Below are 24323 nucleotides of genomic sequence, written 5' to 3'. Positions count from 1 at the left end.
ACAGAACCAAGACAACAGCACAGCATAGTTATTGACATTGTGTACTTCTTGTGTTTCAAAACATCTATCTTTAATGTCTTGCAGATGAAAATTGGTGTTCCCTACATCATAAGCTTACACAGATAAGCTCTTTAAAAATCTGTGATCACAGAAGTTAGTTTTAGAGCTAATGTTAGACATGATTAAAAGCATATGATTTCTATTCTGCTGGAGCCAGGAATTTTACTGACAGGATAAGCATTACAGTCTTACACGCAAAGCTCCATGAAAAAAGATCCAATTGACAAACAAGGAATACCTTCAGAAGCTGAAGAAGGGAAAGCTAGATAATGATAGGCACATGTACCTAATTAAAAAAAAAAACAAACAAACCAACAAAAAAACTCAGAAAAAACAAACAAACAAAACTGAGCCAGTGAAGCTGTGCATCCATTGCCCGAGTCATGTTTTGTTAGTGCTAGCACAGTCACAAACTGAATGGTCTGAATACTTCGGGGACCTGAACCATCTCATGCTCTATGCGGTGGGAAGACACGTGGAGGAGGGAAGGGGAGAGAAACAAGGAAACATTTTAAAAAGGGGGAAAAAAAGGAAAAAAAAAAAAAAAAAAAAAAAAAGAGAATGTCTGTGTTTTAGATTTTTAAAAAGGCAAGTCTGAAGATACAGAAATTTTCCAGGAACTCTGGGGAAAAAGGATGGAGAGGGGAGTTGCTTTAAATATTACTTTTAAAAAATATTTTTTTCTTCACATTTGTTTTCAAGATTTTATGAGTGAGAATTCATGTTTCTACGGACAGAAGAGGAAAAGATCACTTATCTAACTACAGATTCTTTACCTCTCCTGTTTTTTTGCCTTAAATAAAGAATGCAGTGGTGAATATTTACAGTATCTAGCACCCAGCCTTCATACTCCACTTCCCCTGAAGATTTCAAAGCGTGTTGCAAAGGAGGACATTCACACCTTGTTCCCTACTGTTCTGGTTTTGTTAGTGAGGGGGGGCCTAAGGTGGTAGCTTCTGTAGGAAACTGCTAGAAGTCGCTCCCCTTTGCTCAGTGGACTCGGCCGGGCCTAGGGCGGACCCGCTGCTGGCCAAGGCCAAGCCAATTGGTAGCAGAATGTCCCGTGATAACGCCTCTGCGATAACGTATTTAAGTTGGGGAAAACAGGAAAAAAAGGAGGAGAAGATGTGAAGCAGCTGAGCGGGGGGCAGAGAGGGGGAGGCGCGAGCCTCATGGGCCTTGCAGGCCTCACCCTCTGGCCTCTTGCCGGGCAGCCGACTGGGCCCAACTCGGCCCGGCCCGGCTGCAAGAAGTGGAGAGGAGATGAGAAGTGAATAAGATGTAAAAAGGATCCTGAGAGGCGTCTGCCAGCCTGTTGTGAGGAATGGCTGCAGACGCCAAGGTCAGTGAAGAAGGAGGGGGAGGAGTAATACGGCTTCTGGCCAAGATTCCTCTGCAACTCGTGGTGACGACCATGGTGGAGCAGGTTGTCCCCCTGCAGCCCATGGAGGTCCATGGAGGAGCAGAGATCCACCTGCAGCCCGTGGAGGACCCCACGCCGGAGCAGGTGGAGGCCTGAAGGAGGCTGTGGCCCGTGGAGGGCCCGCTGGGACAGCTGTTCTAGAGGGACTGCACCCCGTGGAAGAGATGACCCACGCCGGAGCAGTTTCATGAAGGACTGTGGCCCGTGGGAGGGACCCCACAAAGGAGCAGAGGAGGAACGCGAGGAGTTCTTCCCCCGACGATGATACAGTGGCGTAAAACAACGCGTGATGAACTGACCGTGACCCCCATTCCCTTTTCCCCCCCGTGCCGCTCGGGAGGGGAAGGTAGTAGAGATAATGTTAAGCCCGGGAAGAGGGAGGGGTGGGGGGAGGTTATCTTGTTCTCTGTCTCATTCTCCTGCTAATTTTAGAAATAAATGAATAGTTTTCCCCAAGTCGAGTCTGTTTTGCCTGTGACGGTAACTTTAAGGATTTCTCCCCGTCCTTATCTCAAACCTTGAGCTGTTTTTCTTATATCATCTCCCCCTGTTCTCTCGGAGGGTGGGGGGAGCGAGAGAGAGACTGCGTAGTCTGGTCCTGATCGGGGCTGAACTACGACACCTACCTGCTCTACAATTTAAACTTATGGACAATGACTTGCTGAGGGTCACCTTGCAAGTCAACAACAGAGTCAAGAGCAGATTTCAGGTCCAGTCCAATAGCTTATTCTGCTTCCCTAGCAAGATGGTGATATAGTGGGTGGAAACTACATGGATGGGTGGTGAGTTTTACAAATGCAGAAGTTTGCTTGTGCAGTGATCTTCTCACAGACCTGCAAAGCACACACTCAGGCCTTTTTTGTTTATGACAGCCTTGAGAGATGCATTGATGTTAACCGAATTGTCAGTATCAGCAGCATTGGCTGTAGTTCTGTAACCAGTTCATCCATGTAAGGCCATTGACTTTGCTGAACTCCTCCCCCCTGAAGCTCACAATCAGTTCTGGGATAGAGGGGCACACACACATGTGTACAGATGCAGACACTGAAGCTATGAACCATGCTACTTCTTAACTGAGTAATTTAATATTATAAAATTAATAAAGTATTGTATTAAGAACTTTGAGGCAATTTGTAAAAACAAATAAAATATGTAATACCATATAGACGACTTTATCACAACATCCTCTTTATTATTAGGTACTTGCTATTAGTTAGAGAGATCATATTGTACATGGAAGCAGACTGTACATGGACTTACATATGATCTCAAATGCTAATACATCCTCTGAGCAACAGAGTGACTTATATGATTTGTTGTGATTTTATCAATGTAAGAACGAAAGAGGAAGAGAAAATCATAGCTGGTATATGTTAAAAGAAAGAACACTTCAGATAAGTTCCAGTTCTGCAGCTAGCGTACCCATGCCTAACACAATATGCAGCTGAAACAGCTTCTCCTTCAATTTTTCTGGCTCCTACAATCATGTTTCTAGTCAAACTGAACAGAGATAAATTGAAAGAATCTAAGCTTTATACAAAATCAATATATGGTTACTATCGATATACAAGTGCTACCTAGGGGAAGACTTGAATAAGAACTGTGTTAACACAGACAAGAGAGATCAAAAAAACCCTGCCATACTTTATTGTCTATGGTTTTTTGTTTCTCTTTGATTTACAGGGAAACTAGATGGTCTGATTTAAAAACAAAACCAAACCAAACCAAACCCACAGAATCCCCCCAAATCTCCCTACATAGCCCCTGAAAACCCACCAAGGCTAATAACTACCAGGAAATTATTTTTGCTTTCTTCATAGAACTAAGTGTTCCAGAACAGCAGCTATTTGAAGACAGGCTTGGGGGCGGGGGGGGAACAAAAAACCAAAAAACCAAAAAACCCAAACCAAAACAAAACAAAACAAAAACCTCCCAGCAAACAAACAAAAAAAAAAACTCCACCTCTGTCAAACAGGGATGAAAGAGAGTTTTGTTTATTTTTCCTGAAGACCTGGTTTGACTATTATTTATGTAAGCGCCTGAAATTTTCACACTGACTGCCAAGAAGTCAGTACACTGAAGCGTTAGTGCTACAGAAATTACAAAATAGAGAAATCTACAATTTTTTTTGCCATCATGAAAAACCAAACCCAAACAAAACAATTCTCAGTAATTAGTACACACAGGTTTTTTTAATCAGTCCTTCACCTAAGACATAAAAAGCAGCAGAGGAAAAAAAACTGGCTAACATAAAATAGCTGGTAAAAATCCAGCACAAAGTTGTAATGGATGGTATATCCTGCCAGACAACTGGCCTTAATAAGAGCAGCAGAACGCACTTGCAAGCAGTTCAGAAAGGCCAAGATTTCTACAGAATGTTCTCATCTTGTAAAGGGGAAGCAGAAACTGGGGAAAAAACTGAACAAACAGAGAATACTTGCCTGTCGAAGGATATGAAACATCTCACCCCTACAAAATGATCAGTTTCTCTGGCTGAAGAAGCATCTACATTTTTAAAGTGTTTTTGAACAAAATGTTTTAAAATACAAAGATACAGACTAGTAAATGTATACTCACACAGAGGCAGCTTACAAGGCTAGACAAGTTGACGTGTCGAGGAGCAAACATGTGAAGCTGCTGAAGGCAGGAGATGGCTTGAGCCTGAACAAGGCAGTCAGGATGATCCTGCATCACTGCACAGCCCAGGAGGCAGGAAGTTCTTAAGGCTGAAACTGTAGTACTGCTGCCTATATTTGAAAGAAAAAAGGTTTTCGGTTTTTATTTTCAAAACATCAACTTTTTTTTTTTTCCCAAGACACAATAACCTGTATTTTTCCCAAGCCACACATAGCTCTCATCCTCTTGAACAATACTTCTACATCTGTGTTATACTCTGATATCAATGAGTAATTGCCATATTTCTTTCTGGAAATTTCAGTGTCCAGATATTTAAAAGTTGATTTAAATACAAATTTTAAATGTCTGCATCATAACTGAGACATAGACTGACTCCTAACTCTTGAAATATGAACACCTTCTATTCTCATGTTAAATGTAAGAATTTTCAGCCCAAAGCAAGGCTTGTAGAACCAGTTCAAACAAAGAAAAAGGTGTCAAAGAGAGATACTGTTTTTGAAAAACTAGCAGTCATGTCATCTCAAGTGCATAAACTCATGGCCTGTGAAATACTCTCTTACAACAAGTTAAAAAACTTGGCATGCACTTGATTTGTTGGTAAAATTTGAATTGCACATTCAAACAATATTTAGCAATGTTGTTGCTAAACCAAACAAAGCTGACACTATTGTATATTGCATACCTTGTAACTCAGGGCCCAGCGTGGTGATAAGTGCATTTAAACAGCGACCAAGGCTTTGGTGAACTTCAGCGTAAGCAGGAGGCACAGTCAACAACAACATGAGGACAAGAGATAAGGTAGGTTCTACGTGCACGTGATACAAGGGGCCAGCTAAATCTACTATCAGTGACAGAGAGTGTAGTGCCCATGCCTGTAAAATAAAAGAAGCAGCCATGTAATGTCTATATGATAGAATAAACATAAGATCTTTTAAAAAATTTGATAGTTCAAATGAAATTCAGCAATTAAGTGTAATAAAAGTTGCACTTATAAGTTCCAAAGGGGAAAATGGAGAGCTTACAGAAAGAAATTTTAAGAACCTAATGCTTAATAAGCCATTTTGAATATTTTACAAGGAAATCTATGTTCTGCAATGAAAGAACCATTTTAAATTTGTCATTGTCAACTAAAAAAATTAGTAAATTAATTTAATAGTGATTACTACTTCTGAAATACATTCTACTCTTTGGATAATTTCTTATAGTTACATGTGCAAGAACAAGAGAATTATGAAAAAATACAACAGAGCTGCTGAAGGAATATATTGTTTTATTCTCAATTACTTTGCTCTGATAGCCGCATCCGTTTCACGTCAACATATAACTGATCTCTGTGTAAAGATATTGTAGATAAAGCTTAAAAAAATTCTTGAACTGAGACTTAGACAATTACATGGAATATACTCAATATCTCTTAAAGCTACTCTGATAGATACTACTTGTAGCCACAGAGAAATAATTTGAATTAGTCTTCAAAACATCTTGCCTTATTCAAGGAAGTATATTGACCAAGTTCTACAGCACTGAGGTTGCAAATCCCTGTTATTTACTACATAATACTTCAACAAAAAAATGCTGTGAGGAAAATATCGTAGCCGAGAAAAACTGACACAAGCAAAAAAGTCTAGACACTATCTAGTCAAGGTCAAGATATAGGTGAATGTGAAATTAATCAATTTCTAAACCATCAAATATTTTTTTTCAGCCAGCACCTCTTAGCCTTATCAGCCTCACTTATCATTAGGTAAGAACCTTCCATTTCTCATCATAGTTCTTCCTTGGAAGGTGGATTTCAAGCAGGGGCTATGGTTTTCATTGCCTTTGCTGCTCCAGCCATCACCTGTGAGGTACGCCTATGAGGCTGTGAAGTGTTATTCTTACAAGAAAAAAAACTTATACTCCAGAATCAGTTTATTTGTAACATAACATTTTTAGGAAGTGACAAATACCTGTACATCAGGAGAAGTACTGTCCTGAGATAAAGTATAAAGGATTCCAACACATGCATTCAGGTGCTGAGTAGAACCTATTCCTCCTAGGTATCTATACAGACATCCCAGAGCCAAAGAATGACCTGTTCTTGATACCACATCCCTAGCAGATTTTAGCCTATTAATTATAAGGAAAGAAAGCTGTTAGTGTAATCACCAAGACTGACACTATCTAATGATCACATCTACAAATGGAATTTCTAGCATAGAATCAGCAAAATATTTTATTTGACACTGTTATATTGCAAAAATTCTAAGTTCATTTATCATCTTTTATCTGAAAGTACAAAAAATACTTTAGATATACTTAAATGATGTTGCTAGAACAGTAGTCAATTTAACTTATTTGAAAGTCTACACATTTACTTAGACAAAGATCAGCAAAACTAAGAAATACATGCAGAAGTCAAACAGTGCTTTTTCCTGTTAATTTCTGAACTGACATCAAATTCATGAAGGAAATCAGCTTCTAAAAATTATTATCATAATACAGGCCAGGTAGATTTCTCAAGTGTTTTTATAAACTGGACCAGTAACTTACCATGCTTTTTTTTTTAACTTACTTGTCAAAACTGACTTGTGCTAATCCAGCAGTGAAGGCACTGTCAGAAACTACCTGTGCTAATCTGGCCAAACACTCTGCAGCAGCACATCTCAGGAGTGGATTATTGCTTTCCAAGGCACCCATTACCAATGCCAGGGCAGACCTTCTAACTTCTTCTGGACCTAAATTTCCTTTGCAGTTAGCCAAGTGCTAAAAATAGATATTAAATATATTAAATAGCAAGACAGTATAGTAATTAAAACGTGTTGTTCTGTCAGTGATGGATAGATTGCAGTAGAGCCCAAAAAAACCCAACACACTAGCATAAAATTCAGGAAATAGTATCAGGAAGAAAACCTGTGAAAACAGAATAATGACACAAGGAAGAATCCCACTCAAAAAAAAAAAAATGCGTATGAGAAAAAGCTACAGCAGTTGTCTGGATTGCATATTAAATACGTCCCAAATACAATTATTGTGCAATGAAAGGTCTTGCCTATTCCGAAAACAATTTGCCTTAGTTTGAAGAAAGCCTAAGAAGAGAAGAATGAAAACTGCACATGAACAGAGGAAAAGCAGCAAATTGAGATAGTTATGAGATTACTTTATTTTACAAATCATTACCTTTTTATTTATACACTAAGAAATATGAGAGAGACAGTGATAAGGACAGAAATGTTACCAACAGAATTTTTCCATCTCAGTCCTATTTGAATGACACTAGTATGGATGATAGCATACTACAGTGTACCAGAATGGATTTCCCTAACCCTTTAGTATTAAAAAAAGGCAAAAATCAAACTGTGACTCTTCAGCACTTAAGAAAAAAGTGCAACACAAAATATATATATTATCACAGAAAACAGGACTGATCTTCAACTTGACTGTTAACCAAAATAAGAACTTCTGTGTAGACACAGTTGAACCAATAGATGCCATGTTTTAGTAACACAGAGAGAGAAACAACGGAGAGAAACAATGGAGAGAGAGGGAAGATTTACCTTTAAGGAAGTAGAAAAGGCTGACACAACATTTAGTTGCACTGTTTGCTGTCGTGATCCTTTTGTTTGCTTTATGGAATTCAACAACTGTTCTAACACCTGGAGCCTTAAACAAAAACAGAAAAGCAACTACAGAATTAAAAAAATAGGGAAACAAAACAAGCTTTAAAATTTTATTTTAAAACACATAACAAAGGCTATATATTATAGGAACAGGGGTGGAACAAATCTGTTACCATAACTCTTGAGCATTTTCCTTCAACTGGCGTCCCTGTCTACTACAAAATTTTTTTATGTTCCATATTAGAATAGGTAATTACTCTATGAATCTGAACTTTTTGTCTTTGTTTCCTTATAACGTATCTATTCACAGATAATCACTTACATCTAAGTAACATTAGACAGATGTCATTTAAAGGAATTGTGTATGGGAATGATGCAGTTTGGCTTACAACTGAGAAAGGAGAGGGAAAGGAAAAAGAAAAGGAAGTAGTTATCTGCAGCTGTTAGTTCAGGTCTTAAGAAACAGGTGAAGAAAACCAACCAGCAGCCTGGTGACATTAGGGGCAAAAAGCCCAGACAAACAGAAAAGAAAAAAAAAAAAAAAAAGAAAAAAAAAAAAAGCAGACAGAATAAGAAAGAGTAAATGCAAGTCAGAAGAACATACCATAAAGCATGTGCCATATTTGTTGGCAGGTATGCTCATATACAAACAGCTGCCGCGGGATTATACTAGATCCCAAGCATTCTAAGCAGTAAAGACATTCAGACTCAGGACTTGCATGCTAAGCACTTATCGTCACAAGAAATTACAAAACCATCACCACCTATAATGATCGCAATCCAAGGTCTAACTACAGCTGGCTTTGAAAATATAAAGCTGTTTAATTTAAAAATAACTAATTTGCTCTAATGCTACATTCAAGAAAATGACCAGCAGCACACAGAATAAGCAACAGCATGCAAAAATCTTGAGGAATTGCATGCCTCAGCAATCCGTGTGGTTATAAATGTGAAACAAACCAAAATGCTGTGTGTGCTGTAGGAAGATACATATACAAATGAAAAACCAAGAGAAGTCTGTGATCCCTTTCAAGGGATTCTTCTGTACCTTGACAGAACTATATCAAGACACACACTGTTGTTTCTTCCCATCCGCTCTTTATAAAGAATGAGGCAGGATAAGGGTTAAACTTTACTGCAGCTTCCTACTTCTTTTGTCCCTGTTGGTTCTAAGGTATTTAGTAATTAGGTATTAAGCACTATAATAATTCTGTAGTATCTCTTAAAATAACTTCAATTGTGATCTGGCTATTGAAATCAACAGATTTTATTATAATGACAGTAACCTCTTACTGGAGGTGCCTTTTCTTTGTGAGTAACTTTAAACAGAAAGTCTAATAATTTGTTATTCTGAATTATATTACTCAGATGGTTTACAGAATCCAGTTACACAATTCATTATTTTTTCAGAATTGTTTTTTTTTGTGTTCAGTCTCACTTTGACCATCTTTTAGCATCTCCCAAATTCCCCAACAGTTACAGTTACTACTTTACCTGTGAGATTCTGCTACATGGGAAAACATAACTCCAAAAAGATGAGTTGCTGCACTGATAACAGACAATACGGGAGGTAGTGGTTTAGGTACTGAATCACCTTTTGCAACTGTCTCATAAATTGAGTAAGGGTCATACTCCAGGCTGCCGCCAGCTATGCTGTTACCTAAAAGGAGCTGTAAGAAGTGAAAAAGTGAGAGCCCTATTTTTGGCCAAGTCAAAACCAGCACTGATACAAATAACTAGAACTGTATAAAAATATAATGCCACCATTATATGAGTCCAAAAAGTACCTGCTCTTCAATAAATCGATGGTCAGTCTCTTGCAGTAAGGGACCAAGTAAAAGGAGATCATTCTCATGACAAAGGGGTGGAAGCAAGAACGTAGAGGCATCGATCTGGCTATCTGGGACAGTCACATCAGCCACTAACTCTTTTAGAACAGCACAGAAGCTTCCTTTAAATTAAAAAAATATTCAAAATTTGGGGTTATTTACTTGCCACAAGCAACCTTGGGAGCAAGATATTTATACTGAAATAGCAAATTCCATCTAACATTTTTCTTAAGCCTTCAAATAGTTAATTGGAGAACACTGTCAGCACAGGGGAAACAACAGAGTTCTACCTAAGATAAGCAAACTAAGCACATACAGCAATCTAGAAGCTGAAAACCAGAAACCTTTACCTTTACAGAAGGCATAATGCCATACAACTGCTAATTTAATAAATTAGTTACATTTACAATTAAAAAAAAAAGGCAGTTACAAGCACAGACATATTTCTGCTACAAGCGTCCTGAAAATTAATGCTGTGGAATGTATTACATAACCATGCAGGAATACTTGGACTTGGCAAGCAGATGTAATTTAAAACATCCATGAGTTTGATAAATAACTAAAAGCTGCAGAATGTACTCCCCTATTTCAGGAGTTTGCACTCAAAAAGCAAAGCATGACGAATTTACTGGAGGTTATATTATGATAATTTACACTGGTAGTTAAAACTCACATATTTTTGTACATAGTATTTCAGACAAGATTGTGCATTATACATAAACAATAGCATCAGGCATTCCAAGTCAGACTATTTTAGATTATTAAAAGAGTCCCTGCAGTGAGAGAACATTTCCAGTGCTGAACCACATGTGACGAAAAAGGTCTGGCTTATCTGGTAAGTTGTGTTGAAAGACACTACAGAACTGATCTTAAAGAACATACACACTCTTCATGCAAATATTACAGAATAATTTACCTCTGGAGCATTGAGATTGCAAAGTCAAGTCCTCATGAATTGGGAAATAACAGCATTAAGGGGGGGGGAACTCCACATTCAGTTATTAGCATTCAGTTTTGTTGTTAGATGATCACAAAATTACCCATTTGCACTAAAGTCGCTTATAATTTTTTCAACACAAAGAAGTTCCAAAAAGTGGGACAACACAGTTGTCAGCACCTCACGAGCACAAGCAGAACATTTGTATAGCTGGAGTTGGTACCTGCAATCAGCTATTTTACCATTCCTGAACCTTCAACTCGTTCTGTGAAAGCTGACATCTTCCCTTCTACACCCCAAGCTCCTGTCCCCATCAGCCTCTCTCCCCTGCAGACTTCTGTTGCTTTGCCTGCCTCCCTGACTAATTAACAAGTATGTAATTTTTCCCAAAATGCTTAACTCAAATTTAAATGTAAAGGGTTATTACTATCAAATATATTCCAAGATGCACAGATAGTTTGTGAAAAGGACAAAAATTCAGTCTTTTTTAAAAACACAATAATTAAAACCAACCACAAGAAACTGTTCATTCATTAATTATTACAGAACATAATTTAAAAAAATTGAAAAATCCCCTTTCTGCGAAAACAGCTTTTCAAATAAAATATAATGGAGATACTCAGCAATTTTAAAAACAACATTTAATTTTAGTCTCAAACACTTGCCATCCTTAACACGTCAAATAATATTAAATTTTGAGCGAGAATGCCAGAATGCTGTTCCAGCATTGTAGCTATTCATCTCATCCTATTAAGAAAGAAAAGTGAATGCTCGTATTCAATTTTATGGTTTAGACAGTGGAACATAACAAGCACAAAAAGCTGAAGAATGAAAAGAACCCTAATGAGTTGTCTGACAAAACACATTAATTTCAGACCACAGAAAATATCAACAAATCTAATAATCAAAATTTATACTACTGAAATTATTTCTGTGAAATTATCAAATTGGACATTGTAATAACGAAAATTTTCATATTAACTTACAGGAAATAAATGCTTTAGCTTCAAAAACATGAGCACATCAGCACATCAAAACTAATAACACATGAAAATTATCAAGAATATAAATAACCATCTTAGAAACAGAATCTGCTTTTCCCAGCTTAACAAGCTCGTACTTTGTATCAGCTAAATTGCAGTCTTAACTATTCACACATGATGGAAGACAGCGCCTAGAACATGCTAAACATTTTTCACTGGTGTTCAGGTTAACCCAGTACATTCTTCTCATATCTGTCATTTCTGAAATAATGCAAAAAATCATCTACTACTCATGCAGACTCACAGTAAGCCTTCAAAATTCTGCTGTTTGAGCAGATACTGATTTTTATTTATGACGGAAAGCAGAAAGAGAAACATCAGAGAGGCTGAAAGAGAGCAGGAAATGACCAAGCAGAGCCTAAATAAGTCCTAGTATCTCCAGCCTCAGAAATCTACAGGTCTGAGTTGAGAAAGAGGCTTGGAGCTACGAATAAAGAATCTGTTTTCAGCTGTTAATTTTGCTGGGTATTTTGTTTTGTTCTTCTTCTGCACATTATTTGCAAACACTAAAAGCTTGAGTTACAACTCCTACTATGTATTTCCCCATCACTGAATTTCTCAAAAAGAAAAAACTTGCATGTTTCTAGCCTCTCACTAACCACTCAGATCAAAGAAAATTAAAAGAAGTGAAACCATGAACTGGTGAAAGCTTCTCACACACTGTGTCAACCTGAGCGATACAAAACGTGCTAGGCTGTGCAAAACAGGAGTACATCTACTAATCCTCCTAGTAATAATGACTAAAATTAGACATCAAAAAACTACCCTGGGTTCCATAATAATATTATTTTCAAAAAATTCTAGTATTTGCAAAGACACAGTTTCTGCATGAAGCTGTCAAACTGGAAATAATATGGAAAGAAAGGTATTTGTTTGAAGCTTTATCTTAAAAGCTTTTTTTTTTCATTTCTAAATGATATATACTTACATGTTAAAATATTTAACAGACCTTGAAAATAAGCTCTGGCAATATAGGCATTTCTGTTCTTTCCCCAGTCTCATACTGCTGTATTATAAACAGCTGAACAACTCTGAGACTACATCTGTCAAATTACTGTTTTGATTCTAAGGCTATTTACAAAGCTTTCAGCAGGGTGACCACTTATTTATAAAAAACCTTTTAACCTTTATTTATTGGTTCTAGATTGCAGCATCCCCAGCTAGGATTCTCTTTCACAAGTCAGACTTTATACATCACACTGCAAAATATTGTATATTTTTCAATATATTTAGACCATACCAAAAATCCTGAATAAACTAAGAATTACCAAAACCCACACCCAAATATCCATATTCTGTAAAATATTGCCCCTGTAATAACAGATTCAAAGAAATAACTTGCTGTAAGGGATGGAGGTGTCATTGTCAGTCTTTTAAGTCTAAATCACAAATTAAGATTATACACTATGCTTCAAGTGTTATATACAGAGTTCTAATGTGACAACAGCTTTAAGGCAAAGGTCAGGGATTTGTCCTCATGAAGACTCACTCAGTAGTTACCGCTAGATGGAGCGGATTATTGAGTAAGGATTCCCTCCATGACACTGAGGCTGGCTGGCCCATATTCTCTCTGTCCCGATGAAATACCCTGTACTACTTTTTACAATTGTCAAACACTCTGGTTCCTTATTTCGTTTCATACAGTACTCTAAGGCAAACTATATTCACATGCCAATTTAATATTAGTGTTTAATGTTTTAGCTGAACTGTTAGACTTGTCTAAATACAGTGCATAGTTATTGAATTAGAGGATTAGATTTTAAATACTACTAGTTACGTTCTGCTACAGAAAAGCGAGCTTATCCTCAGATTTTTTTTTAAATTTGTCTTTAAATACAAATTTTTTTTATCCACAATGTGCATAGGATCAGATGTATATATCTGTAATATATAAGTCTACTTGAAGCAATTAAATTTAATTATTTTAATAGACTATATTCAATTGGTTTATGCTAAGATTACCCCTTCTGGATTTAGGATTCAATGGAAAGTAAAACAGGCATCAAAGTCACTTCTTCAAGTAGTTTTATATTGCAAGGTTGTCTGCCTTCAAGTTTCAACTAAAAACAGGACAAAAGTCTGTATTTGTAACAGGGGAGGGGGAAAAAAGGTCATGAACATTAGCTTTTCAGAACCGTAGTGACTTCACTACAATTTAAACAGAGGGAATAAAATTTGTTTATTAGAAGAGGTGGAAATACTCCTTGCTAGCTGAATATACGTTAAATACAAAATAAGCCCATGGTATTTTTAACAGATCTGTCTCTTTAAGGAAATACGTACCTTCATAGGTCTTTGGAGGCAATACTGCTAGTAATTCATAAAGTTTATGTCTGTAAACCGTTGACGATGTTTTTAAAGAATTTCCATATGATTTACATATTGAAGAAAGCCTTAAAACATAAAAAGCACATCAGAGCTGTTAAAGACATTATGCAACACTCTAGTTTCATTGGTATCACTCTACTGAATACTTTAAAAATCTGTACGTAAGTACAGTTTCGATTTGCATTTCCAACAGTAGAAGCAAAATAATTTATTTCACATGTTCTGATAGAACTTCTCTGTTCTCGATTCCCAGTCATTACTTTTATTTAATACCAGAGAAATAAATAAGGCTTTCTATTGCTTTTCATTGTACCTATATTTATTACACTTTTTTGTGGATACGTCTCTGTAAATTTGAATTTAGACTCCAAATATATTAAATCACTACATATTCTGAAGGTAAAAATTTAAAAATTATATAACCCTTTTCCAGCTTAGCTCTGAATCTAAATATAAAAAAATGCCTGAGAGTATTCTTGAACTTTGTTTTTATTTTATAAAAAATGATCATGCTTAAGGATGAATCTGTATGTTTGACTAAAAAAAGTAGAATAAAACACTGAAGTATACAATAATTTCTTCCCTAGCTTTTTCACATGATACTGGAATCTGCAAGACACATTATGTCAGCTCAAGTCTTCAGCTATACCGCTGAATTCTATATTCTAATTTTTGTACTTTGAAAATAAAGTTCTTTAGAAAGTGCACTAAATAAAATACAACAAGATTACTCCATAGCTTTTCCAAACCAGAATCTCCTTTAACAGTCTGATACACACACTTACTGTGTCAATAAATCAACAGCACTTGGGAGTGGAGGAAGAAGTCTCTGAACAACTTCATCCGTAAGAAGACCAGCACAGTGGGATACAAAGCTTTTGACAGCTAGAAAAGGAATTGGATTTTAACTTACTTAGTGTGAGATATCTAGAAGAAAAAAAATCACATTAGTGAAGTAATCATGTTATTACCTCACTAATAATTTAAAAGTAGAAGCAGTATGCAAAAAAAAAAATTCAATTATTTTGACCAATAATTTAAGAAACTGACAAAAATCCCAAATGAAAAAAGTCATATTTTCAGATGCATGTTTTGGTGTCTCAGCTTGGACGTTCATACCCTGACTTTTAATTGCATATATAAATGCAAGCATTTTTGGCTTTTTGTTATGAATTGAGCTATGGGATGTAAGTCAACTTCACGATAATTCCATGATAATAATAATAATAAAGAAGAAAACAGGAGGAGGATTACGATCAGATGATCTACTGCTTACTTTGCTGGTTTTCTACTTAAATTTAGCTTAATTCCTGTACTTTAAGAGTACTTTAAGAAACAATTTATATGTACACAAGTATTTTTCATTATTTATGGAAACTTAAACTTGAGTTAGTAGTTCAGAAAGCATCTAGAGAAAATACAGTATTAAAGATGTTTTTCCAAAAGTAAAAGTAAATATTTAAAAGCTAGTTGTTTAGATTACTTCTAAAATGAAACTACTATTAAACTCCACACTTTCTGATAGATTTTAATACTGTGAGAAAGGGGTCATCACTGTAATAGGGTTCACATGTCTGCAATGCAAAGGACCCTTTAGTACTCTAGAATACATGACTGAAACACATTAAGTATTTAAAGATCACTGGAGTCATCTCTTGGAAACCCAAATTCACAATATTTCATGGTAAAAAATTGCAACCTACCAGACAGCAGCCAAATACATAGTACTCTACTGGCTGAGAATTATAACTTCCTTACTGTAATTTTCATCTGAGTCTTCCCACTCTCACAAATGTGTTTGACTGACTCACCAATTCTATTTTACAGTGAGTCAGCTATTAGGAAACAGAACTTCTATTTACCAAAGACAATAGGCTGTATAAAGAAGAGAACATACTCTGGTTTAGGTCCTCCTTTATTACTGTGATATGTATATAAAACAAGAGAAGAGGAAAGAAGCAACCTTCTTGATATCATTTACTGCTCGGAAATCAACTGATCAGAAGAACAAGAGGAAAAATCCTCTTGGATTGCTTCCTTGTTTGTTTTTTAAAAAGATGAAACACATGTATATAGATACATAGGTAAATATATATACACAAGCATGCATGTTAAAAAGTGAATACATCCTTTACCCCTAGGGGGAAAAAAAAAAAATTAATATGAAGTTGTGTGCTTCTTTCAGAAGGAAAAACAAAAAAACAGCCGAACTATAAATATGCAGAGAATACACAGTAAATCCCACTTACCACAGAGAGCACCAGCACGACCTTCCAGCGTTACTTGCCAAGTAAATGAATCTCCTCGTTTCTTCTCTGTTTCTAGGTCTTTAGGAGATGATGGAAAGATGTACTTCCACAGTAACAGCACTCGTGGCAGATGGTGTTGGACAACTGCAGGACCTGTAAGTATTTACAGTTGTCACACCAAGGTAAGGATTAACAAAATTAAATATTCTCTTCAATTATTTTATCGATGTTCACAAAACAATTACAGTTGTGAACAAAATTTTATGCTACTTTCCTAGTTGTCTCATATATCATTTCTCAAACGTTTACTGTCTTAGTACTTTATTTTAATATGTAACTATATACCCACTGACACGGTTACAAGTACGTCACCAAGCCAACTATAATCTCTGTTTTACTAAGTACAGACTCTGTGGATCACTAGCATAAAAGACATGTAATAAGAAACAGTAATGTTCAGAAAAGCAAACATTTGTTATAGGTTAATGTACAAGGTGTGTTTTCCCTAATCTAAGAAAAAACCGGGAGCTGTTGGGCAGAAATTCATGTTTTCAGCTAGTAAGGTGCCTTAAAAATACAAACAAAAGAGAAAAAATACATTATTCATGAGCAATTTAGTGATCACAATCAATAATCTGACCACTAATAAATATCAGAAAGTTCTGTAAGATTTCAAATGAAATGATGAGATCCATCCACTGGTCCTGAGGGAACTGGCGGACGAAGTTGCCAAGCCATTGGCCATTGTATTTGAGAAGTCGTGGTGGTCTGGTGAGGTCCCCGACGAATGGAAGAGAGGGAACACAACCCCCATTTTTAAAAAGGGGAACAAGGAGGACCCGGGCAACTACAGGCTGGTCAGCCTCACCTCTGTGCCTGGCAAGGTCATGGAGCAGATTCTCCTGGAAACCATGCTAAGGCACATGGAGGGCAAGGAGGTGGTTGGTGACAGCCAACATGGCTTCACCAAGGGCAGATCATGCCTGACTAATTTGGTGGCCTTCTATGACGGGGTGACAGCATCGGTGGACAAGGGACGAGCAACAGATATCATCTACCTGGACTTGTGCAAAGCTTTTGATACTGTCCCGGACAACATCCTTCTCTCTAAACTAGAGACACGGGTTTGATGGACGGACCACGCGGTGAATAAGGAGTTGGCTGGATGGCCGCACTCAGAGAGTGGTGGTCAATGGCTCAATGTCCATGTGGAGACCGGTCACGAGTGGCGTCCCTCAGGGGTCCGTGCTGGGCCCGGCCCTGTTCAACATCTTCGTCGGCGACATGGACAGTGGGATAGACTGCACCCTCAGCAAGTTCGCTGATGACACCAAGCTGTGTGGTGCCGTTGACACGCTGGAAGGGAGGGATGCCATCCAGAGGGACCTTGACAGGCTGGAGAGGTGGGCCCGTGCCAACCTCATGAAGTTCAACCAGGCCAAGTGCAAGGTCCTGCACCTGGGTCATGGCAATCCCAGGCACAAATACAGGCTGGGCGGGGAATGGATTGAAAGCAGCCCTGAGGAGAAGGACTTGGGAGTGCTGGTGGACGAGAAGCTCAACATAAGCCGGCAATGCGCCCTTGCGGCCCAGAAGGCCAACCACATCCTGGGCTGCATCAAGAGGAGCGTGGCCAGCAGGTCGAGGGAGGTGATTCTCCCCCTCCACTCTGCCCTGGTGAGACCCCACCTGGAGTACTGCTTCCAGTTCTGGAGCCCCCAACATAAGAAGGACATGGACCAGTTGGAGAGGGTCCAGAGGAGGGCCATGAAGATGATCAGAGGGCTGGAGCACCTTTCCTATGAGGACAGGCTGAGAGAGTTGGTGCTGTTCAGCCTGGAGAAGAGAAGGCTCCAGGGAGACCTTATAGTGGTCTTCCAGTACCTCAAGGGGGCCTACAAGAAAGATGGGGAGAGGCTGTTCAGTAGGGCCGGTTGTGATAGGACGAGAGGTAATGGTTTTAAAATAGAGGGAGGTAGATTTAGATTGGATATTAGGAAAATATTTTTTTGCAATGAGGGTTGTAGAGCACTGGATCAGGTTGCCCAGAGAGGTGGTGGATGCCCCATCCCTGGAAATGTTTAAGGCCAGGCTGGATGAGGCTCTGAGCAACCTGATCTAGTTGGGGATGTCCCTGCTCCTTGCAGGGGGGTTGGACTAGATGACCTTTAAAGTCCTTTCCAACTCTAACCATTCTATGATTCAAATGCCTGACAAGAGGGAAATGCAAATTATTACCTCATTTTGTTCTGGGATAGATCTCAAAAAATATCAGTGTAATTCCTCATGAACACAAAGACATTTGGTTAGATTGACTTGGAAATTTATCTTCTACATTTAAATAATAGCAGTCCCACCCGACCATTTTTCAGACATTGCTCCCAGTGAACTAATAGCAAATCTGGGAAATGATACTTTTATTTTAGAATTTTTTTCTAAAGATTCCTATTTACATTGTTTTTTAAGAATTATTTTGCAGTGCCAAATTAAATGAAACATCAAAAGAACTAAAGTCAGAGAAAGAACACAGAATAGCTTAAATGAGTTTAAGAAAAATTGCAGAAAGCTACTACCTAACGTCATGAGGGCTGCTATCAACAGCCATCCAGCCTGTGTTCGCTGCAGTGAAAGGCGACTGTTCTGAGAGGCAGAACACAACAAATCCTCTGCTACTGTCATGATTACCTTCAAAGTTAAAAAGAAAAACAGAGCATGAGCATCTTAGTAACTAACAAATGATTTTTCAATACTATTTGCTGTGATACTTAATCCTATTTCAGTGTCCCCAAATAGAATGCCATCATCTTCTCACACTGTATCAAGAAACTCAGGCTCATGAAGTTGCAATGATCAACTTCAGTACTAGTCTGGGATGGCTTCAACAGCTCCTCTGGGGTATTAGGTAAGTTACTTTGCTGCTTTGTCCCCTTCTTTTATCAGCAGTAAAATGAGAGCTGATAATTCTCACAGGAATATGTGTGGCAAGGATAAAAGCATTCTGATATTCTGTTTATGCCACTATGTAGAAAAAGGATATCATGAGACATAAAAATTAGAGCTCAGAAGAAGTGGTGAAAGGGGTAACGATCTTTTTATCCCTGTTTTAGAGTAAGTTCTATCATTCACTCTTACAGTTTTCAATCAACAAATGGTATAACTAAACAAACAAGTTCGAATGGTATGGTATGGTTAGAATTAATCCTATTTTAGCTTCTCCACAATAATTACATGTGCCTGCTATTATATACTAAATGCAAGGTGACAATCTGTGCTTGTTACCAAAGTCCAAGCTACCTAGAATTTACACGGAGGAACAGACAGTGTGTCCATGGACAATTACCACAATATGGCTACAACTTCAAAAAGTTGCAAATAGTTTGCTTCAATTATGTTTCACATATACCAAAAAAAAGTATTTCTTATATCTTGCCTTATGTCTGGTTGCGAAGACAAACTGCTTGTACATTAGTATTATAAGTATGAAGTGTCATTATCAAGAATATAATAAAAAACCTCAGTATAGCCAGTTTTCTTCTATAGTTTTTTTTGCACACTGTAATTTATTTGGCCAGTATAGACAGCATCCTTCTATAATTTATTTGAAAAATTGTAAAGCTTCATGAAAGTTTGCACATGAAAGTCTGAAATTTGTATGCTTCCAAAAATTAATGAAACATTAAGTCTGAAAATATTAATTTCTCCAATTACATAATGCTATCAGATGTCTGCAAATGAAAACATTTATTTTGACAGATTCTTGATAAATTTAAAATCTTTGACTCTAAAATTAAAACAGCACCCTTGTTAAATTATACTACTAAAAATTACTAACAGCTTAGTGCACTTAAATTACCTGACAAACAGGCATCCTAGAAAGGATTTCATTTAATGATTTCTGACAATTTTTCTCTCTATGTACTAGGAGAAATGTCTTATTTTGGAAGGATTTTTTGGAACTGAAGTATAAGCACTAGGACGGAATGCTGAATATATACAAACCCACTAATTATTTTGTTCTCTTGAATAGGTTCCACCTGCAACTCTAACCACTATCTCAAAGAAAAATGCGTTAGCAGAAAACAGCTTCTGTCCAGGTCACTACTGGCTATGTTTGATATTTCCTTTTCAAAACTGCTCTATTTAACATTGGTCTCTCTCAGCTCCTCAGTCTGGAATTTGGCAGTGTTCCTAGGAGAGAATGAAAAAGGGCTTCTGTAACTCCTCTGTTCTCCCCCCTGCCAGCTTAGTACAGAATATCGTGTTTCTCCCACACTTTTCTGTGCCTTCCCATACCTCCGTCTGGCCCTATTTCATCCTATTCTATTCCTCTAAAAGAAATCTTTATAAAGCACTACGTTTCTCTGATAAATAGAAACTTTAGCTTGGCTTAGGTGTATAGTATTTGAATGGCATTTCTTATCTATATAACTAGGCAAACAATACAATTTTTTGTTCTCTCCCCATGGTCTTTCAGTAATCATGAAGAAAAGTTTTTAACAGCTAAGAAAACAGGTTTGTGTTTTGTTTTTTTTTTTTTTACATTTAGAAATTGTTGCATCAGCAGTTGGGGCTTTGAATGTTGAGTAGCAATGTCTGTTAAGGAGTGGCATGCAACTGTTAGTACTCAACAATGCTGAAAGGCTGGGCTGGACTTGCTGCAAGGGACACTTTTCCTAATGTACTAAAGCATTCCTTTCATCTTAAAATGGTGTAATAACAAGAAAAAAACCCACAGTCCTTGTGTCAAAGTGTGCCACTTCTCCAATGTCCACTGACTCCAAAACAGATATTTTCAGAACTGAAAATGTTAAATTTCTACATTATGCAGAGAATTAGCGTGTACTGCTGATATTTGTGTGGCATCATGGTTTTTCAACTGTGAGTAACACCATAGATAAAGTTTGCATTGAGATAGGAACCGCTTCTTCTCCGGGTCTGTATTTCTATATTTGCATACCCCTAAAACTTCAGAGCACAGTATATCCCATCTGTGCTAGTGGAGAGATTGGTACAAGTACCTTAGACTGCATTAATGTAAGACATTGGTTTTTAAATTCTGTAAAATGAAAGCGTGTATCTGTTGGGCTTGATTAAAGATTTTGTTGGACTTGACCAAAGATTTTCAAGATAAGACATAAACGCTGATATTGGAATAAGCACTGACTAAACTGTACACTGGAGGGTCATTGATGGGCCTGGGAAATACTAATTTGGCTTAAATGGGTTTTGGTTAAATGAGTTTCCTTCAAGGAAACTTATTTCTAACATCACAGCATGCAACAAATCTGTATATATACTTCTAATTATTTTTTATAAAAGAAAGATTTTTTTCCTTTGTCACAGTCTGATACATTTCAGGTGTATGGACTTCATAGTAGCCTTTTCTCACTATTAACAGTGCTGAAATGTCAGCTTTCTAATTTAAACCATTGTCAAATGGGGCCAGAACTACAGAAGGGTTGATCTTGCTATAAAAAATTTAGTTTCAAATTCTGAAAAAACTAAGTCTACTCAAGAAACATTTTCTCCATGTAAACCTTTCCTTAGTCTGTTCCATTTAAGTCCTTACAGCTCCACAGAACTGATCTCTGTCCCAAAACAACAAAGAGACCTCTCCGCTAGCAAACTCCTCCATTAGAAAAAGGTAGCAGTATGAGTGGAAAGCCATTAGTGACACTTCCTGAGAAATCCACAATCCAGACACATATGAGGAAAACACTTGCTTATTTGATTTATGGTATGCTTCAAAATCCTATTCTTGAGGAAACAAAATATCTCATCAGTGTACCTGGTTATGTGATCATGTCACAAAGAAAACATGCAAATACTGCTGCATAAATATCAAAGAACTGCTTATAAGTAAAATATTCAGACCATACCTTTCCTTTTCCATGTGGAATTCCTAAAGGGCTGTGTTTTACTGCACCCAGCAAAGCGGCAACAGCAAAACTGTAGCCAGTTACTGCTTCTGGGGAGGATTTCAATGCACTAAGACGTTCAATGCAACGATCCAACAGTAGAGACACATAGGAGGGCAACGCTACTGCAATACAGCGTAAACACCAAGCTGCCGTTAGTCTAACTGAAATGCTGGGATGAAGAATGACAGAAATTACTGCTTCCAGAACTCCTGAAAAAAAAAATGCATAAACACACTTAAGAAGTAGGCAAGCAGATTGTCAAACAATCAAAAAATGTATAAAGAGGACTGATGAACGTACCACTATCCAGTTTCTGTACTTCTCTTTGAAAAGTACTATTGATTTTTATTGTGAAATATTTCTTATCAAATTTAAATACTTCAATACTTTTCAAGAAAAGTTATCCTGAATGAAAAGTAACAAAATGGAGAAAATCTAACATATTATGCAGTTATTCACCAACATGCATAGAAAACATCTGTAAGTATTCTCAAGGAAGCAGAAATCCATGCAATAGAAACAGATGTCCACTTGAATCCATTAAAAAATATATATATATTCTCACTGCAGCTAAATGAAAACAACAAAGGTAGATGAAGATACCCAGCTCAATCAAACTAATTTACTATAAACATTACGAAGTGTTGGACTTAAATACAACCTTTAATGGAGTTAAATTTTATACTGATTTTTTTTTTTTTTTAATTAACATACTAGTGCAGGCTGGAGAAGATATAGAACTCTTTGGGCAATGCCTGAAGATTTCCTACTGCATGTAAAGTAGCCAACTTGCCCTCTTCCTTTTTTGGTTTTTTGTTTTTTTTTTTTTTTTTTTTTTTGCTTGGTTGGTTGGTTTTGTCTGTTTGTTTGGTTTTTTGGGCTTTTCTTTTGTGTTTGTGTGCGTGGGTTTTTTCCCCCCAAAGGATCCCAACAGATTTGAAAGAATTTACAGCCTAGCCATAAGAAATCAGAGAAGATCACAGTGAACAAAGGAATATATTTTGTACTCTGGTTCACAAAATAATTTGGGGCTTGTACCTGTACTGGAGTCTTGTAGTAAGGGTGCTGCTGTAGTTCCTAAGCCATGGATGAGACTTCCAAGCTCCTGGAGTGCACACACAAGCACATGCTGACTTGCTGTCACTTCTGTTGTACTAATTCTTGTTTCCAAGTTACTGTCACTCATTGCAGCATCTGATAACATAATATAGGAAGATCCCCATGAAATCATTACCAAAGTGAAACAAACAGATCAGAAAAAGGATTTTGCTATGATAAGTTGTCTATATTACCAAGTGAGCTTTTACCGTTACCATTTTTATTATTGACCAAACTGTTTTCATAAAGGCTTACCTTCACTGAGACAAGAACACTTCCATTACTCAAATAAAAAGGGTAGTAATGTCTGTGAGGGCAGGAGGGTAGATAAAATGGAAACTACTAAAATTTTTTCTTTGAACAGTGGCTAGTAAGAAGCATGCTATTCTCAGCCTCATGGAAAGTGACTTGAAGACATCATGCTTTGTTGTAACTTGCCAGATTTTACTACATAGTAGGAAAAAAGAAAGGGAAGAAAAGAATGAAATAGTGTGAGAACAAGTGAGCGAGATTGTGGGGGTGGGGAATAAAGAGAGAGGGAAAAATCTGGAGGTTTTTTAAAGTCTATATTTGAGATACAAATGACTGTCAGTTTAGACATTTAACATCAAGATGTCTAACTAGGATACAGTATGCAGCTGTACACCAGGGGTGACTGGTTATGCCCAGCATTCTTTTTCTTTTCCCCTACAAGGATAATGGTGGGAGATCAGCAGCTTTTCTTGGAAGCTGTGTACAAGACTTTATCATGCAAGAGATCTGTTTTCTTCAGGAGAAATGCTCATTTTGTCAATTAGGAACAAATGCTTCTTTTTTGAAGCATCAGTAGTGTCAGCTGCTCTGAACAGCAAGGCATAATCTGGCTAGACATATATTAACCGCCAATTTAACTTATTTTACAATACTGTCTGTATTTTATTACTGCATATATTTATGATTTTATTATATTTGTAACTGGTTAAAATGATATTTGCCAGGGAAGAAGTGCTAAAAAAAGATATTTACACTTGTGTGAGTACACACATGCAGAGACACAGACACACACACAAATAACCAGCCCAAGTTAAAAACAAAGCAGTCCATCAAAAGCCCTCTACATTATTATGGTAATAAATAGGCACTATATATTCTTTTTCTGCAGTCTCTGGATTAGAAGTTGGACAATCACTTAAAAAAGGAAAAACAGAGCTCAAATGGAT

General features: G+C 37.1%; 1 protein-coding gene across 3 annotated transcripts in view; it reads right to left on the bottom strand.

Annotated features, from left to right (window-relative positions):
- The window catches only part of HEATR5A (HEAT repeat containing 5A), a 73244-nt gene that overhangs the window by 24819 nt on the left and 24102 nt on the right, over positions 1–24323 (bottom strand). For all 3 annotated transcript variants that reach the window (XM_086750053.1, XM_086750054.1, XM_086750055.1), the window contains exons 10-22: positions 23065–23220; positions 21985–22235; positions 18679–18790; positions 16106–16258; positions 14642–14741; positions 13812–13921; positions 9507–9670; positions 9214–9389; positions 7657–7762; positions 6675–6865; positions 6070–6229; positions 4803–4992; positions 4061–4230 (exon numbers count right to left, since the gene is read on the bottom strand). In XM_086750053.1, coding sequence (XP_086606179.1) covers positions 4061–4230; positions 4803–4992; positions 6070–6229; positions 6675–6865; positions 7657–7762; positions 9214–9389; positions 9507–9670; positions 13812–13921; positions 14642–14741; positions 16106–16258; positions 18679–18790; positions 21985–22235; positions 23065–23220 — 2039 coding nt within the window. The remainder of the gene's footprint in view (positions 1–4060; positions 4231–4802; positions 4993–6069; positions 6230–6674; positions 6866–7656; positions 7763–9213; positions 9390–9506; positions 9671–13811; positions 13922–14641; positions 14742–16105; positions 16259–18678; positions 18791–21984; positions 22236–23064; positions 23221–24323) is intronic.

The sequence above is a fragment of the Chlamydotis macqueenii genome, chromosome 5, assembly GCF_036417535.1.
Source record: "Chlamydotis macqueenii isolate bChlMac1 chromosome 5, bChlMac1.mat, whole genome shotgun sequence".
NCBI lineage: Eukaryota > Metazoa > Chordata > Aves > Otidiformes > Otididae > Chlamydotis > Chlamydotis macqueenii.
Note: the sequence above shows the minus strand (reverse complement) of the source record. Positions and strands in the feature narration are given on the sequence as shown.